At 46.7% G+C, this 18,489-nt stretch overlaps 1 protein-coding gene across 2 annotated transcripts in view; it reads right to left on the bottom strand.

Annotated features, from left to right (window-relative positions):
* Tbc1d30 (TBC1 domain family member 30) overlaps window positions 1-18,489 on the bottom strand; it is a 64,806-nt gene that overhangs the window by 17,875 nt on the left and 28,442 nt on the right. For both annotated transcript variants that reach the window (XM_051176174.1, XM_051176175.1), the window contains 6 exons: window positions 13,343-13,404; window positions 12,896-12,961; window positions 10,838-10,963; window positions 7,807-7,992; window positions 2,574-2,742; window positions 947-1,115 (listed from right to left, as the gene is read on the bottom strand). In XM_051176174.1, the coding sequence (XP_051032131.1) occupies window positions 947-1,115; window positions 2,574-2,742; window positions 7,807-7,992; window positions 10,838-10,963; window positions 12,896-12,961; window positions 13,343-13,404 (778 nt within the window). The remainder of the gene's footprint in view (window positions 1-946; window positions 1,116-2,573; window positions 2,743-7,806; window positions 7,993-10,837; window positions 10,964-12,895; window positions 12,962-13,342; window positions 13,405-18,489) is intronic.

Raw genomic sequence — 18,489 nt, 5'->3', positions numbered from 1 at the left:
AGTCCACATGGTAGAAGAAGAGAACCAACTCCTGGAGGCTGTCCTCTGACCGGCACCCATGTACATGAAGACATACAAATAGGTGTATTTTTAAAACACATTTAAATCAAAACACTGCAAATGCTTTATTAGTTTGCTGACATGTTGTCATGGGTACCTACTCAAGTCATTCTCTGGGCATCTCTCTGCTGCTTAAATCGGCAATAAAGCAGAAACTGCCATCTTCCTCACTGCTCTGGCAGAGGCAGATTTGAACATCTAAGCAGTTCCTCGTGAATGGAAGGGAAGCACATGGCATTGCACTGCTTGCTATACAAGCACAGACACACCTCCTACTGACTCTACAGGCACACCTTCTGCTACTGACTGGAACGAGCACAGGGACACACTGTGCAGGGAATCTCGTTTGGTCACAGCCCCAAAGGCAGAACAAAGTAAATAGCAAAGATTCATAAGTAATCCAAGAGCCCAGTGTAGTAACCCACACCTATAATCCCAGTACTTAGGAGGTAGAACCTGGGGGATGGAGAGTAGAACGTCGTTCTCTACTTCATAGTGAGTGGAGGCCAGCCTTTGCTACATACAGCCTCTGTCTCAAAAAGAAAGGACAGGAAAGGAAAAGAAAGACTCCCGACTGTAATGCGTACCAGCAAGGCTGCCTATCTCTTTCCAGGTGCAGTAGTCTCTTGTCTATGACATTTCTTCTTCCACGGGAGTGTCGGGAAAGCCTCTGAGGATGGTCAGATACCATGGAGAGGACCTGGAGAAGCCTGCCGTCCCTGACTACATTCCCTTTCTCCCAGGGAAACCAAGGGGCCAGCTGAGGTTCCTGGAGGCTAACACAATTCACAGCAGAGCACACCTTTCTCCTTTTCACACATGTGTGCCAATGCTCTACACCAAAGAGCCCAAAGACCGCCAACACCAGGGCACAGCTAACACTCACTCTCCCAGTTTTGCCCAGATGGCCAGCGACACCCTCAGGATGATCTCTGAACCTTCGAAGAAGACCGAGTCCCAGATCTTCAGAACTGTGTGGTTAGGGAGGCACGTGGCGAAGAGCGTGAGAAACCATTGCATCGTGAAGACGTTGGTGAGCGGCGGCTCATATCCACCTGAAACGAAACAAGAAAGTGGTCCTCCAGGATGGTGTGGAGGCGGGTTAAAGGAAGCCCAAGACAACCAAATACAGAAGAAGAGATATTTATCTGGGGAGCACTCTCACAATGATAAACAACCCGGAAGGTGCAGGATGCTTAGACCACAACCCAAGAGAGAGCCTGAGCAAAACCCTCCTCTTCCTTGTAAGGGGTCACATCCTCACACCAAAGCCATTACCCCAAGTCTATTGGTGGAACAAGATGCCACTATATTTCCCCTTTTTGTCTACATGAGAGGGTTTTAAACCTGATACAAGAACTATATACCATGATAACAAGTGTCAAATACAGCCCAGGAGAACGGTGTAAAAAAAACATACACAAATTTAGACCTACAACCAGCAAGAGTAACATTAAGCAAAAAACACACAGTAACTGTCCCGGCCAAGGGCAATGGCATGTAACAGAGCACTCCACTTCTGGCGATCTGTAAGATCCTTCCACACTCACTCAAATAGTGCTGCCTCCCGGCTGCTTTTTCTTCCTTTTCTCCTTCCAGTGTTCCCAAAAGAGACATTTTTAACAGAAAACTCTGAGAAGATTGGAGCGTCATAAATTCATCGCCACACTTCAGAAGTCTTTGTCCGAACTAAATCTGGGTCTACTTACTGAAACCTTCCTAAAATTGAGGAGGGAGTTCTCCTCACTAAAACATTGTGAAAACAACCGGTTCATCACCTCAAAAGCAAACGCCAGGGCAGGGCGTAGAACAGTAACTTAGTGCCCGCCTGGTACCTCAGAGACCGGGGTTTAAGCCCCAGCACTACCCAAACAAACAAACAAAAGCGAAAATACCAGCCCGCTTTCAAATTCTTACAGCTCCCATACTAATTCAAAGGCAGCTATTACAACTAAAATTACTTAATAAATTACTTATCTCTGGTGGTACAAGGGACCAAGCCTAGGGCCTTGACACACACTGGATAAGCCCCATCATTGAGCTGCAACCCCAGTCCTATGTTTCCAGCATTAAATGATCCAGGCCAGGCTGCAAGTGCGGTCTACCCCAGGAACTGGCAGTCACAGGCAGAAGGCTCAGCAAACGTCCGACTGTTCTTTCTGGTGTTCAGAGAGGACGCGGTTGAAGACGTGCCCCAGATGGTGGCCCCCGAGCCGTTCTGCCAAGGTCATGGTCTGTGCACCTCCTGTAGCTCAGTTTTCACCGAGTTCTACTGGTGCTGGATTATTGTAACTGACTAGGAACGGCGTGTGCACCCCATCGGTTGCTGATCTGGAACCACCTGCCCATGCCTGTACGCCAAGTTTCAGCGCACGGCCCTACATATTTCCGTTCTGCGTCCATTCCATGGCACCGCAGCCTCTAAACAGAAATACCTGGCAGCCTGTGCTTCCGCCCGGAACTTAAACTCACACACAGAGCGGAACCTGACTAGCCAAATGCCCCCGCCGTACCGCCGCTCTCTTTGTTTGACGTTCTCTGAAGGGCATCAAGGTGCTGAGACAGCTCAGGGAGCTTCATCCTCAAGAGGTCCCTGAAGACAGCCATGTCCACAGACAGTGCCCGGAGGTTATTGACGAAGTAGCTCTCCGGAAGTACCTTATCGATCAGGTAAATCATAATCTAAACGAATCAAAGAAAATGAAAAAGAAGGTAATAAGACTGCTTCATACCCAGCGGGAGCCCAACACTCCTAGAAGAAAAAGCACATCCAAATAGACAAAAGCAGCTAACCAAAGCACACATCCCTCCCAGTGCGTCAGAAACCAATTCAGGACTCACCTACACCCGCTGCAAGGAGCGGGCGGCATAATTAGCTAAGTAACCCAAAGTCAGCTGTGCTGCGAAGTTTCTAGAAGGGCTGCCAGACCTGAGTTGACCCCTTCCATAGCTGTGATTACAAAGCCCTCGGCCTCATGGAGAAACGGGAACCCACGAGCTCCCTGTGTTTGGCAGGATCCTCGATCCCAAGCACCTTGATGTCAGCAGTTTTTACAACCTGGATACGAAAATCCCAAGGGTTGGCCTGTCGTAAAACACCCACACTGAGGCAGGCCTTGACATGCACCCTTGGCTACTTGGGCTATGGGAGTGATGGACGCCAGCTGTAGAGAACCTAGCTAGGTTTTGTTTGCACACTTGGTACCCTTTTTTTATTTTTTTCTCCAGACAGGGTTTCCCTGGTAACAGTCCTGGCTGTCCTGGAACTCGCTCTGTAGACCAGGCTAGCCTCGAACTCACAGAGATCTACCTGCCTCTGCCCCTCTGCCTCTGTGCCCCTGCCCCTGCTCCTGCCTCTGCCTCCCGAGTGCTGGGATTAAAGGCGTGCGCCTCCAGCGCCAGGCACTTGGTGCCTTTTTAAATCGGTTCTTCTCACTGCCTTGGCACATGAGCTCCTCCAGTTACCATTTCGTTCTGATCATTGGGCTTGTGATGCTCTCTGAAACGTCAAAAGCCACTCAAATGACCCAAGAAAGCACACACCAGTTCAGTGCATAGCATTTCCCAGGCTCTTAAATGCTGTGTGTTAATCCACTCCCTGGAAGTTCAGCTCTCTCTCTCCCCAGAACACCAGAAAAACAAAGACCCAAACTCAGCTGGCTCTGTATGCTACCAGGGAAATCCCTGTCTCACAAGATCCTACAAAATCCATCTTCCAAAAAAAAAAAAAGTTACCCTTTAGTCCTGCCAAGGGCCCATCCCCCCCCTCCCCAATTGTGGCTTGCTACTTCTATTTGTCAGGTCTTAGCTCTGTATGGTAAGGGCAGACTCCCGAGAAATCCCTTTGCAGACTTCCACACGGGATGGGCAGGGCCCAAGGAGTCATAGCTTTGTTGCATTAGGACAGGATGTAGCAGGTAACCTGAGAGGCAGAAGCTCAGCCACAGAGAGGACCAGCAGGGAGAGGACCCCTGTGGGAGGAGGGATGGAGTCAGAGCACAGAAGAGCAGACTCCCAGCAGAGCAGAGGGCTGTGGCTGGCATGGGTCATCAAGAGATGAGGTGTCGGAACAATGGAGGCAAACTTTAAAGGTCATAATCTGCACGTTGCTACCCTTCTCACCTAAGTTATATGGCACTGAGAAAACAGAGGCAATTATTGATGGTGCAGTATGAAAATCCCCAGGGCTGGCCTGTCATAAAACGCCCACAGAAAGTCAGACCCCGAGATGCCCTCGCCACCACCTGGGCTACCCCAGGCCCATATGCTTGGCCTCCCATACTCCAGGCAATCAACTTCATTCCAGAGCGGCAGCACAACCCTAACCCATTTGTATTAAGAAATTACGACCTCTTTAAAGCTACGAAAAGATTCTCCAGTTGTGCTGGTAGTTCTGTGCATATGCATGTGTGATGGGGATCCTGTGCAATGTTCATGCTTACTCGAAGGGCCAGGAATGGCACCAGACGTCTTCTTCAATCACATGATATATTGAGGCAGAGTAACTAGTCTGGCTAGCTAACTTGTTCCATCAGGGAGGGCCTGATTCTGCTTCTGGCATGCAGGAGTGGCAGGCAGGACTCCACGTCTGCCCAACATTTATGTGAATTCTGGGGGGTCTGAACTGCTTTACCCGCTGAGTTGCTTTTGTTCTTTGCCCTGTGAGCCATCTCCCTAGCCCCAAGTGTGCTAGCCATTCTATGAAACAACAAAATCCTCGGTCTAAAGTCATCTCAAATTCGGATATGAAGTCACAGGAGACAGCCCCCCCCCCACTCTACCCACGACTGGATTCCAAGCACCAAGTGCCACATCGTAGATTCAGAAGAGGAAGAAGAAACAAAACCACTTGAGATTTTTAACCAGCATTTCTAAACCAAGCAGCTGCAAGGAAAACACTCGGTAATTGCTGAGGAAGACGGAGAGCAGCCGGCTTATTTTTATGGATCCCCCTAGTCATTTATCTTGCAGAGGCTAAAATCGCTGTGGGGAAAACGCAGACCTGCAGTAGTTCCCTGAGCATCAGGAAGGTCCCCTCATGAACCTCGCCTTCCTCTGCCTGTGAGGAATCGACAGAGTCCACACACCCTCGTGCACACAAGTGCATCACACCATGCCCTCTGAACCCATTTTCTGCCTTATTTTGTTTAGTGTTGGTTTTATTTTTAGTTTTTCATTTTAAGCAGGATCTGACTTTGGACTTGTTAGGTAGCCGAGGCTGCCCTTAAACTCCAGGTTTGGAGAGATGGCTCAGTGGTTAAGAGCACTGACTGTTCTACCAAAGGTCCTGAGTTCAATTCCCGGCACCCAAATGGTGGCTCACAGCTGTCTATAACTGCAGTTGCAGAAGACCCAACACCAATACAGGGACATACATGTAGGCAAAGCACATAAAATAAAGATCATTATTTGAAAATAAAAATGAAAAACTCCTGATCCTCCTCGTGCCTCCGGGTTCCAAGTGATTGGATTGTCAGGCATTCTTTGTTTTTTGTTTGTTTGAGAGTTTCTCTGTGCAGCCCTGACTGTCCTGGAACTTACTCTATAGACCAGGCTGGCCTCGAACTCCACCGGCCCCTGCCTCCCGAGTGCTGGGTTTAAAGGTGTGCATTACCACCCCTAAGCGCCAGCTGGGCTTTTTTCTGTGTTTTAATCTTTCAGGCATTATCGAGCCCTTCTGTCCTCTGACTGGCATGTACACACCTTCCCTGGGGCTCTACCCCCACCTCCATCTGAGACACTTATTCCAGGTTTTCAACCAAACCTTCCTCTTTCAGACATGCAAACCTCAGCTGAGGAAAAATACTAAAGCTGTGGACCGGGCTGACCTCAGACTCACAGAGATCCGCCTGCCTCTGCCTCCCGAGTGCTGGCATTAAAGGCGTGCCCTAAATCGCTTCTGAATTTTAAGCATCCCCAAGTCACACATGGACCCATCACTGTATTCCCCACCCACCCCCACCCACCGCTGCTGCCTTGTAAAGGGACAGGTAGCTTCGACGCTATTGCCTTCAATACATAAACAGAAAAAGTGAGCAGGTGTGTGTGCGCTCCAGGCTTGGTTTATAATTAAATCTACAGCAATACAAATAAAACCAGGAGGATCATTTGTTTATTTTTCCATGTCACCGAGCTATTCCCCACAGCCAGACAGGTGGAGGCTTGACTACAAAGATTAAATCTCATAAATGATACAGCGAGCATCAGCTTGGAGGTTCAGCTATGAATTGGAAAGCCATACTGCCTTAAGCAAATGAGGCAATGGCGCCTCATCTGCAAGGTTTCGTATTTTCGTGTATGCTCTGTGATGGTTTAAATGCAAATGGGCCCCATAGGCTCCTAGGTTTGAATATTTATTTCCCAGTTGGTGGGCTGTTTAGGAAGACATAGGAGGTGTGGCCTTGTTGGAGGGATGAGCTGTAAGGTTTCAAAAGCTTGAACCAGCTCCCCCCTGTCTCTCTTTCCCCTCTCTGCTTCCCTCCCTCCCTCAGATTAGGACACAAACTCCCAGCTACTACTCCAGCACCACCCTGGCCTAGCCTACCTGCCACCATGCTTCCTGCCATGACGGTCATGGACTGAGACTGTAAGCAAGCAAGCCCCGATTAAATGCATTCAAAGAGTTGCCTTAGTCATGGAGTCCCTCCTTCACTGTGACTGACTTACCCAGTCCTATTCAGATCTCTAATCTTAACACCACTAAATGTCTTCAGAATTGCTTTCAACTAAAACAGGCCTTAGACATCAAAGATCCAGAGACACAATCTACCGCCATAAGCGTTCTCCATGCAGACGCCTCCCATAGACATGTCTTCCTTACCGCCTCAAGTAAGACAGTCCAACAAGATTAAACATAACTATGTGCTAGGCAGGCAACTTCTAATGTGATCCCTGGGAGTCCCTATCTTCTGCTTGTGGTGTGTGTGTGTGTGTGTGTGTGTGTGTGTGTGTGTGTGTGTGCGCGCGTGCGTGCGTGAGCACACACGTGTATATGTCCCCCACCCCTCACTCCCCCACCCCCCCACCCCGGCCTCTTTCTCTCTCTGCCACTCCTCTATCAACAGGGCCTCAAGTGGCTTGCACCGACCTTGAAGTCACTATGCAGCTGAGTATGGTCTTGAACTCCTGACACCACTGCCTCCCCCTCCCCCATCTATCAGAGCTGCAGAAGTACACTAGCACACCCGGTCTATGCAGTGCTGGGAACTGAACCTTGTAAAGGTGATGCCAGCAACATCCCTGGCCTGGAAGTCACTCTATCTATAAGCCCTTCATCCCCTGGGGTATAAACTGAGCCAGTGGCCACGGGATGGAAAACCCACCGCTACTATCCCATGGGACATTGGCTGCAAGCCTGTAATCTCTTGTACCTCACTCACTCTGAAGATGCCATGTCACCACCAGTTTAGGCTGAGGGACCTTACAGAGCCAGAAAATAAGAGGCCTCCAGCCAATCACCATCCAATACCACACACACACACACACCCAGTTCAACAGCCTGTGAGGAATTCAGCCTTGCCTACAACTGCTGAACTGGGCCTACACTGGGCAAACACTCCTGCCATTCCAACCTTCAGATAAGATCCAAAGGCCACCATCGTGAACGCCAGAGCGCTGGCGCCTGCCCGTGAGCTGGCTTCGACTTGGGGAAAACTGCATCACAGGTAATTAACGGCAAAGGAATTAAAGGGAGAGTACGGCCCAGCTTCAGCGTCCGCTTTGCCTTTGTCCGAGCTTGATACTCACTTTCAGCGCGTCCCCCTCGTTGCCTTCCATCACTTCCAGAATCAGAGCAGCTAGGATGTTGAAGCCCTGGCAGTACCCCACATTCTTGTTCCACCGGGCGTAGGCCAACAGCACCCGCTTCAGCACCACCCTGTCCTGCTCCGCCTCCTGGCCACAGTAGGAGCTACAGCCTGTGCGATGCAGATCCTAAGGAAGGAAACAGTTGTAAGACATCTCCTGCTGTGGTTTGGATCCGCGCTCTTGCAGGGGCTACAGGGACCCCCAATCCTCTCCCTTCCTCTCCTCCCCGCCCCCCCTCTCCCCGCCCCCCATCTCCCCGCCCCCCCTCCTCTCCTCTCCCAGCCCCCCCTCTCTCCTCTCCCCTCCTCTCCCCTCCTCTCCCTGCCCCTCCTCTCTCCCCGCCCCCCTCTCCCCGCCCTCCCCTCCTCTCCCCTCTCCCCTCCTCTCCCCTCTCCCCCCCTCCTCTCCCCGCCCCCTCCCCCTCCCTCTCCTCTCCCCGCCCCCCTCTCCCCCGCCCCCTCTCTCCCCTCCCCTCCTCGCCCCCCCCTCCTCTCCCCTCCCCTCCCTCTCCCCCCCCCTCCCCCTCCCCTCCCCCTCCTCTCCCCGCCCCCCTCCTCTCCCCTCCCCCTCCTCTCCCCTCCCCTCCCTCTCCCCTCCTCTCCCCGCCCCCTCTCTCCCCTCCTCTCCCCGCCCCCTCTCTCCCCCTCCCCCCCTCTCCCCGCCCCTCCTCTCCCCCCTCCTCTCCCTCTCCCTGCCCTCCCCGCCCCCCTCTCCCCGGCCCCCTCTCCCCCTCTCCTCTTCTCTCCCCCGCCCCTCCCCTCCTCTCCTCTCCTCCCTCCCTCCCTCCACTCTCTCTCTTTATCCCTTACTGGTCTTCATGAAGTGAGCAATATTTCTCCTCTGCACACACTTCTTCCCACCACAGACCCAAAACAATGGGTCAAAAGACAAGCTCAAACAATGAGTCAAAATACATTTTTCTCCTCATGAGTTGACTTGGCACAGCTTGCTCACAGTGATTGAAAGCTGACTAGGAAAAACTCCTAATGTACTTCCTGGGGGATATATATATAAATATATATATATATATATATATCTTAAGTTCTTTTCTTACTTCGCCTTCACCTTTATCGATGTGGATATCGAGTTTTGGTTTTAATTTATAAGCAATTTATATGCATGAGCCAGAACACTCTATGGAACTGGAGTTGTGTGTTTTCCTACTGCCTTCAACTGTGCCATCTGAGAAAGAGTCACGGGGGCATGTTTTAGTCAGGCAAATGTTCTCAGAGGGCTTCTAGAATCAACACAAAGAGGGAGTCAATGAAGAAAACACCATTACCATGTCCTGTAAGTGGAGAGTCTTTTTAAAGATATCCATTGGTCATGTTTGCATTTCAGCACATAATGTGGGGTGCTAACATTAGTCCTTTGAACAAAATATGGTTTGAGGCTAAAGCTATAACACTAGAGACTAAAGTTAAAATAGTAAAGTCATTATGAAATACAGAGACATCACCCTACACAGATCCCGCTATACATTTCTACAATACGGGACATAACTCCTGCTGTGCTTCAATGTGTAATGGGGCTAATATCTTTAGTTTCCAAGATGACCATGGTTTTCAGGACAGAAGATCTTCTTGCTGATAGAGCATTTGTTTCAGTGAAAAAAATGATGAAAGATCCCTTTTAATAGCATAATTATAAAATGCGCATTGCCTAAACTGGTCACTGTGGTGCACTCCTTTAATCCCAGCAGCGCTCGGGAGGCAGAGGTAGGTGGATCTCTCTGACTTTAAGGCTAGCCTGGTCTACATAGTGAGTTCTAAGCTATCCATGGATACACAGTGAGACCCTCATCTCAAAAAAAAAAAAAAAACAAAAAAACAAAAAAACAGGGTCGGAGAGTTGGCTCAGAGGTCAAGAGCACTGACTGTTCTTCCAGAGGATACAGGTCCAACTCTGAGCATCCAGATGATGTTTGCAACTGTCTGTAACTCCAGTTCCAAGGGCCAGTTGCCCCCATCTGACTCCCGTAGGTACCGCTAAGGAGAGTGATACTCAGGCATGCATGCTGACAGAGCACCCACACACATAAGATAATATCTCTGGAAACTGCATTCATTGCCTTAACTCATAAGTTAAGCAGAGAGGGACTGTTTCACGTATGAAATTTTGTCTTATGCTGAAATTCCAAATAACGCATTAGAGCAGGGATAATGCAAAGGGCTTTCGGCATGCAACATGCAATGCCATGATTTTTTTTTTTTTCCGTTTGAAACAAACCCAGTTCGATGAGAAAGTAGCTCGTTTTAGTTTGCTCTTCCTCATTAAAAAAGAAAAAAAAAATGGGTTTAAATGTGCCAACACATTAGCCATCTTGTGGTGGCCAGAATGTAGATGAGACAGCCTTCCTTTCCAAATCCCAGCTTAGCTTAGCCTCCCACTGTGGAACACTCATAAAATCAAGGCCCACGTGCCCAAGCCTTATGTACAAGGGTTATTCTGGTACCAAATGAAATCAGCAATGTTGGCTCTTAGCATCAGCTGCAATAATGAAGGCCCACAACCACAGCTGCCCCTACAGCTGACCTGAACCGGCTCCATCAGCGAACCTACCTATAAATTAACATTTAGACTAGCAAAGGCTTTAATAAGAGCCAAACGTTTCTAATATGAAGCATAGTCGCCTCTAAATTTCTCAGTCCAACGACTTTAATGTGAAAATACAATCGATATCCCTGGCCTATACTGAGAAAATCAAAAGAAACTTCAGTCTCCTATTGTGTAAGGAAATTAGGTCAATCAGATATGCGTGGAAGCTCGTCCACATTTTCCTCTCTCTGGCCACATTTAAATGTATGTGGGCGAGGCACAGCCAAGTTCTCAGTACAAAGTAATGGGATGAGGGAGCAGATGTATGCAGATAATCAGGCTGGAGGTCATCTGGCCTTCTGCCTAGGAAACGTTTGGCTCTGTGATTCCTTTTTGCTGCATCAGAGCTGGAAGCCAAGTTCAGGAGTGTCACCTTGACTATCTGGATGCCCATCGAGTCGTCATCGGGGTTGCTCCTCTCATTGAAAGTGAAGCGCATGGTTTTGTCCCAGTCAATGGCTATACTGTGCAAGTAGTGATCGGCCAAAGTCAGCCAAACCTAAAGGGTCGCATAAGCAGAGAAGATCGGTTAGGCAGAATGTCCCGCTTTTATTAGGGAACTAGCATTGCATCCAAGAAAAGCTGGGAACTGTTCTGAGGCCAGGGACAGCTCGTGCATGCAAGTCTGCTCTGCCGTGTTAAAGGGGACCCTGTGATGGCAGATGTCCTCTATATATGTTTCTCTTATTGTTTGATGAATAAAACATTGACTGGCCAATAGCCAGTTTGGCCAAGAGGCAGGAAGATAGGCGGGGCAAGGAGACAAGGAGAATTCTGGGAAAGGTAGGCAGAGGGAGACAGGAAAGAGACACCGTAGAGGGACCTGGAGGATAGGACGTACTTGACATAGATCACTAATTGTGGGTTAATAATTAAGACAGAGCAAGCCATCGGCCAACAGTTTTATAATTAATATAGCATCTGTGTGATTATTTGGGCCTGAAGGATGGTGAGGCCTGGTGGGATAAGAAAACACTAGCAACAACCCTGTAGGGCCTTTCATTCTTGCAATAAATATTTGTTGAGTTCCTACCCTATGCCACGTAACACTCTAATCACGAAAAGAAAATTGCCAGAATTTTTTTCATTTTACTTCAATTCATTTCATAGGCTAAATAACTCTATGACCTTGTTTTGCTTAATCCTAAATCATTCCCTGCTTGGGCAACAGCTACTTGGTCACACATGGATGTTTTTTGTCCCCACAGAGACCTTAAACCTCCTCCCACACACAATTCTGACAGATGGACTCCCAGAATGAATAAATTTTTCAAGTGTCAGTGGATATTTTTACTCCTTTACCCAACAAAGAAAATCTAATTCTGAAAAAATAATTTCATAAATCCATATTAATACTCACTTGAGGAAACACTCATGTTCAAATCCCAATGTTAAGACTGCAGCTATAAATTAATAACCCTAGAGTACATTTAAAAATTTCATGTATTTGAACATAACCTGGCAACCAGACTTCTACGCATCAGAACCCTGCTCACATGCCCACTGGATACCTTTGTGTTAGACACGTATCGGGCGTCTCAACTGCAACAGATGTCAGGCCAGGTACCTCCACCCACCACTACTCCAGTTATTCACACAGACATACACACCTGTCCCTGCCATCTGCCCCAATGGCAGCTCTGCCTTTCCAGCCTCTTGGGCCAAAACCTTCAGGTCATCTTTGACATCCCGTTTACATCTGGTAGTCAACCCACTGGGCATTCTGCTTAGCTCAGCCTTCAAAACACATCCAGAATCTAACCCCTCTCGCGGTCTCTGAATACCACAACCCTGGCCCTGTTCTTGCCGGAATTATTAGAGTCTACATGTTACCTGGCAATAGAGTAGCCTATCTGACCAGCCAGCTTGGAACTTCCCAGTGTGCTCTCTCTCTCTCTCTCTCTCTCTCTCTCTCTCTCTCTCTCTCTCTCTCTCTCTGAAGAGCCCTAGTGCTCCTACAACCTAGGAGGGCATTCATGACCTATCCACTCACATTGCCTCTAGACCCTCTCATTGCCTCCCCCCTCCTCGATGAACCTCCCCCTCTAGCCTCTCGCTTTTCTGAGGCCCAGCCCCAGGTACTCCCCACCCCCAGGCAGCTGCAGCCGACTGCCCACTTCCTCAGTCAGAGTCCCACTCACTGTCACTTTCTATGTAAAACTCCACCTCCCTACCCCTGCCCTTCCACACTCCCCGTATTCTCTGCTGCATGTCTCCCTACAGCACTGGGTGGCGTACCGTAAGTTCTGTGAGGACAAAATATCCCATCTGCTGTTCTTTCCATCTGCTGCATCCCTAGCGCCCAACATCACCTGGCACGAATAGTAAATTCCCGCTACAAGAAGAGTGGAGAGTACGCTCTTGACTTCCCAGACATTTGAATGAACAGAATGATGGTCCTTTTGTGTTTTAGCCCCATGGATCCACTTACCTTTCTCCTCCATTCCTTTGGAATCCCTGTTGACAGTCTGGCCACCGCCTTGAGAGCATCATACCACTAAGGACCAGAGAGAAATATCAGAGAGGCAATAATACGGACCTGGAGCAGCACTTTCTAGGTTTCCTCCATCTGGACATCCATGCTGGCTATTTTTATGTCAACCTGACACAAACTAGAATCACGGGACAGGAGGGAGCCTCATTTGAAAAAATGCCTCAGTAAGATCTGGCTATAGTCAAGTATAAGACCATTTTGCAAGAATAAACCCAGGTTGCTTATGCTTTAAAAGTTATTTTATTACAAACTGGAAAAAAAACTAACATCTCTTGTGTATCAAAATATATGTGAATATGTTTATCTTAAGAATATATGACAATGTGCTCTTCTGGCAAAGCAAAAAAAAAAAATTTAAACTTTAAAAGGCAAAAACAAAGTTACCTGCTGAAAGCCATTTTGTCCTAAAGATGGTTCAAGTGTGAACTTCAATTTTGTATCAACTCCTAGAAGAAAATTAAGTAGTTGTTATTTATGGAAATTATAACAAAGTTATATCATCCTTTCTTCAGTTCAATACCCCATTTTTTAATAGGATTGTTTGGTGTTTTGTTGACTTGTTGACTAGTTTCTTGAGTTCTTTGTATATTTTGGAGATCAGCCCTTTGTCAGATATAGGATTGGTGAAAATCTTTTCCCAGTCTGTGGGCTGTCATTTGGTCTTTCCACTGTGTCCTTTGCCTTACAGAAGCTTCTAAGTTTGAAGAGGTCCCATTTATTAATTATTGATCTGTGTCTGTGCTCCTGGAGTTATGTTCAGGAAGCGGTCTCTTATACCAGTTTGTTCAAGGATACCTCCTAGTTTCTCTTCTAAGAGGTTCAGTGTGGCTGGATTGACGTTGAGGTCTTTGATTCATTTGGACTTGAGTTTTGTGCATGGCGACAGACATGGGTCTATCTGCAGTCTTCTACACACCCTCATCCAATTGGGCCAGCACCATTTTTTGAAGCTGTTTTGTCGAAAATCAGGTGTTCATAGGTGTGTGGGTTAATATCAGGATTTTCAATTCAACTCCATTGGTCTACCTGTCTATATTTGTGCCAATACCAGGCTGTTTTCAGGACTATAGCTCTGTAATAGAGCTTAAAGTCAGGAATGGCAATGCCTCCTGAAGTTCTTTTATTGTATAGGGTTGTTTTGGCTATCCTGGATCTTTTCTTTTTACATATAAAGTTGAGTATTATCCTTTCAAGGTCAATGAAGAATTGTGGTGGGATTTTAATGGGGATTGTAATGAATCTGTAGATTGCTTTTGGCAAGATTGCCATTTTTACTATGTTTATCCCACCTTTGCAAGAGCATGGGAGATCTTTCCATTCAATAGAGGAAATCAAAAAGACTGAACGACACTTAAGAAAGTGCCATTTTGTCCTAAAGATGGTTCAAGTGTGAACTTCAATTTTGTATCAATTAGCTATCAGGGAAATGCAAATCAAAACAACTTTGAGATACCATCTTACTCCTGCCAGAATGGCTAAAATTAGAAACACCAATGACAACTCATGCTGGAGAGGATGTGGAGAAAGGGGACACTCCTCCACTGCTGGTGGGAGTGCAAACTCGTATAGCTATTTTGGAGATCAGTATGGCGGTTCCTCAGGAAAATGGGAATTAGTTTACCACAGGACCCGGCAATCCCCCTCTTAGGCATATACCCAAAGGATTCACATCAATGCAACAAAGACATCTGTTCAGCTATGTTCATAGCAGCATTATTTGTAATAGCAAGAACCTGGAAGCAACCTAGATGCTCCTCAATTGAGGAATGGATAATGAAGATGTAGCACATCTACACAATGGAATACTACGCAGCAGAAAAAAATAATGTAATCTTGAAATTCACAGGCAAGTGGATGACACTTGAAGAAATCATCCTGAATGAGGTAACCCAGGCACAAAAAGAGGAACATGGTATGTACTCGCTCATATATGGATTTTAGACCTAGAGCAAAGTATCACCAGCCTATAATTCACACCACCAGATGAAGTAGGATACAAGGTGTATTCTAAGAGATTCATATAAAGTCCCTCACAGAACTGGGAAGGGACAAGTCCCCCAGAGCTCAGGAGAAGTGGGGGGGGGCAGTGAGTGGAGAGAGAAGTAGGAGAAAGGGAGGGGGAGGAGAGGAAAGCACGTGCGACTAGGAAGATTGAGCCTGGTTAGGAATAGAAGATAGGAAAGAGAGAGAGAGAGAGAGAGAACACAAAAGAGGGGGCCATTATTGATTTGAAGAGAAAATTGAACCTAAAGAAAGGTCTAGAGACCTACAAGACTGCCGCCAACTAACAATTTGAGCATCCGTAGAAAGGCTGCCATAAATGCCCTTCCTGGATAGTGAGATCAACAACTAACTTATCCATGGAGCCCTCAACTAATACCTGTTGGAAACAGGAGCAAACACCCATACATAAACACTGAGTCGAACTAGAACCCAGATGCAGATGGAGAGGACAAGACCAAGCTGCAGAAACACATAGAGACAGCTGACCCAAACAAGGAGGACCTAACGGGCCCTAGACTGATAGCTGGGAATCTAGCATGGGACTGATTCAGGCCCCCTGAATATGGGTCTCAGCCAGAAGGACTGAGCAGTCTAAGGGACCTCAGACAGTGGATCCAGGACGTATCCCTGGTGTACAAAAGAACCTTGCGAACACGTCCCCCATGGAGGGATAACTCCCTTAACCTAGTGGCAGGAGAGAAGCCCTAGTCCCTACTTCAAATGACCTGTCAGATCTACATGACCCCACCTGGATGGCATTGCCCTACATGTGGAATTGGGGTGGGGGGATGGGAGGGGAGGGTGGTCAGGGTGCATGTGAGAGGGCAGAGAGGGTAAAAGGAAGGGAGGGAGGGATGAAGGGAGGGAAGGAGGGAGGGAGTGGGAACTGGGATAGACATGTAAAATAATAAATTAAATTTAAAAAAACAAAGTTATATCATAAGTAAATTCAATGCTTGGCTCTACTGGATTGTGTTTAAAAAATTTAAGTGTTTTTAGTGAGTTTCAGCCAATTTCAGTAAAATTAAAATACATTTAACTATAATAGAGAAATGACCTAAGACAATAAAATGGAGTTTAAAACATCAATGGTAGCTCCGACAAATGCCAACAAAAACCAACAACTGGCATCACAGGCTAGAGCCACAGACCGCTCTAAACTCAAACTTTCAAACTCCTTATCCTGTCTGTACCTCAATCCCCTAATCGATGAAGTGAGGACAGCAGCATCCACCTCAGAGTTCTGTTGCAGCCATTGGCTGTAAAGCCCCTCTCATCCGGGTAATTATCAGTTACAAAACACAAAGGGGGAATTCGCCACTTACAGAGTTTGTTTTTCTGCAATGTGTACACAAACTAAGACATCTAAAGAAACTGCAAGGGCTGGAGTTGAGGCTTGGCAGCCCAAGGACTATCTAGCATGTGGGAAACCCCGGGTTCCATTTCCAACACCAGGGACTGAGGTACTTCACTGGACCATCTAAGGCAATAAAACGCCATCATGGCACTCTGAATGTGTCAGGGAGCTAGAGCTAGTACATGGTGTATACAAGGCTCTAAGCTAGAGTCCGAAGAGCACAAAATTAGACTCCATCAGTGTACCTCTTTCGGCTAGCTTTGATTTGGTGATGCTGGGGATCAAACCTATAGCCTAGTACATGTCCTTTCACTGAGCTATACCCTCCCAATCCTCCTTCTGCTCATGGAATGGTTTACTATAACAATTCAATTTGATGATGCCCAAATACTTTAATTCTGTCTCAATATGCCTATTCACTGATGATAAAAATATATTAAATTCTAGACCATAAACTAAACATAGGGCTGACTGGTAATCCTAAGTAATCTACCACTTTAATTTCCTTTAATTTAGATCCCAAATCTATAGGACAAGAGTGGGAAAGTACATTAAAAAATAAATTTTTATTACTTATATTTAGCCTTTATTCACCATTCTGTAATAGAATTATGTGTTGTTATTGAAGAGAAATTCCACAACAATTCTTATTCTTGTTCATATTCTATTTTTAAAAAAACAAATCTGAAAATATGATGTACTCTTTTTCTACAACTTCAAAATCATTTGATAACATAGTTTGGTTTTTGAAGACAGGGTCTCAGTATTTCAACCCCTAATGGCCTGGAACTCACTGTATAGATCTGGCTTGTCTTCACTTCCTCAAGTGAGTGTGTCCAATAGTGTGTGCATACATGCAAGTAAGCGTGCACATTGGGTGTCTTCCTCAATTGCTCTCTACCTTATATTTTGACTCATAGTCTCTCACTGTGGAGCTCACCCATGCTGCTAGGCTAATCAGTAAACTCCAGAGGTATGTGTCCATCCCACCCCCCAACCATGAATGTTGGGTCCACAGACTGACACTGTGCAGAGTTTGCATAGCTTCTCGGGATACAAACTCCGGTTCTCAAGCTTTCACAGCAAGCACTTTATCCTTAAGCCATCCCCCCAACTCCTTTACTCATTAAAATAAATAAATAAATAAATAAAAGGACTTACTGCTTAACCAAGTTCAAGGACCAAGAAATACCAAATGATCACATTGCTGCCGCTAAAAAGTAGACTGTATATTACACACATTAAAAAAACCTCTCAACTTCCACCACTTAGAGGTTCGAATGGATAGGAACAATCTTCAGGACTTGAAAAATAATAAAGCGGCCTTTCAAGAAGCATACATATGGAATCAAGAAGCAGGAAAGACATGTCTGGTTTGCCCAAGCCCATGACGGTAGCAGTCAAGTAGCAGTGATAGTGTTGTTCTTATTGATGGTGATGATATGGAACCCCGTACCAGTGCTCTGGACGCATGTATTGAGACCTACATTTCCTAAGTCAAAGGTCCAAGGCATCTGATGATACCTTGACATTTCAAAGCTTTAAAATCAAAACCAGTGTTATACCTGGATAGATGGTTTTCTACTCCAGAGGAATATTAATTACCCACTGATTCTCATCTCTGGGAGATGGTTTTAATGACCCCCTGCCTGCACAGTGGTACCAAGAATACCTCCAGTTCCAACCAATGAAATGGACATTGTAGAGAGGGTGCTGTCCGGGCCTGGAGTGCTGAATGCATGCGCTTATAATTAACGATTCTTGCTTTATTACAACAAAAACCAGGAAACTCAGCCCCGTGGTGACTTTGACACTGCCCTAAAACCACTGAATTCACAGTATGTTTTGACCAACTATGCTGCTGTGACTTTTGGGGGCCACTTGCTGGGAGTTAAACAATTGCTTTCCTGTGCAGAAGCTCAACTGGGGCTAGTTAGTCAAAACCACAACTATTTTCTCCTGCTCAAAAATGAGTCAGGTTTTAAGTGGAATTGATCATTCGCTGCCCGCCCGCATGCAAAGGCTCAGATCGGGTCATTTCCACGCTCTTTTCTTCTAAGTGAAACAAGAGAAAAGAAGGTTTACGTTTCATCTGATAATCACAGCTGTTCCGGATTCAGAAATACAAAACACTGTTCAACGTGGGAAGGAGATTTAAAGAAAAATAAAA

This window comes from Phodopus roborovskii, unplaced genomic scaffold (genome assembly GCF_943737965.1).
Source record: "Phodopus roborovskii unplaced genomic scaffold, PHOROB, whole genome shotgun sequence".
NCBI classification, from domain to species: Eukaryota; Metazoa; Chordata; class Mammalia; order Rodentia; family Cricetidae; genus Phodopus; species Phodopus roborovskii.
This window is presented reverse-complemented; position numbering and strand designations above follow the sequence as displayed.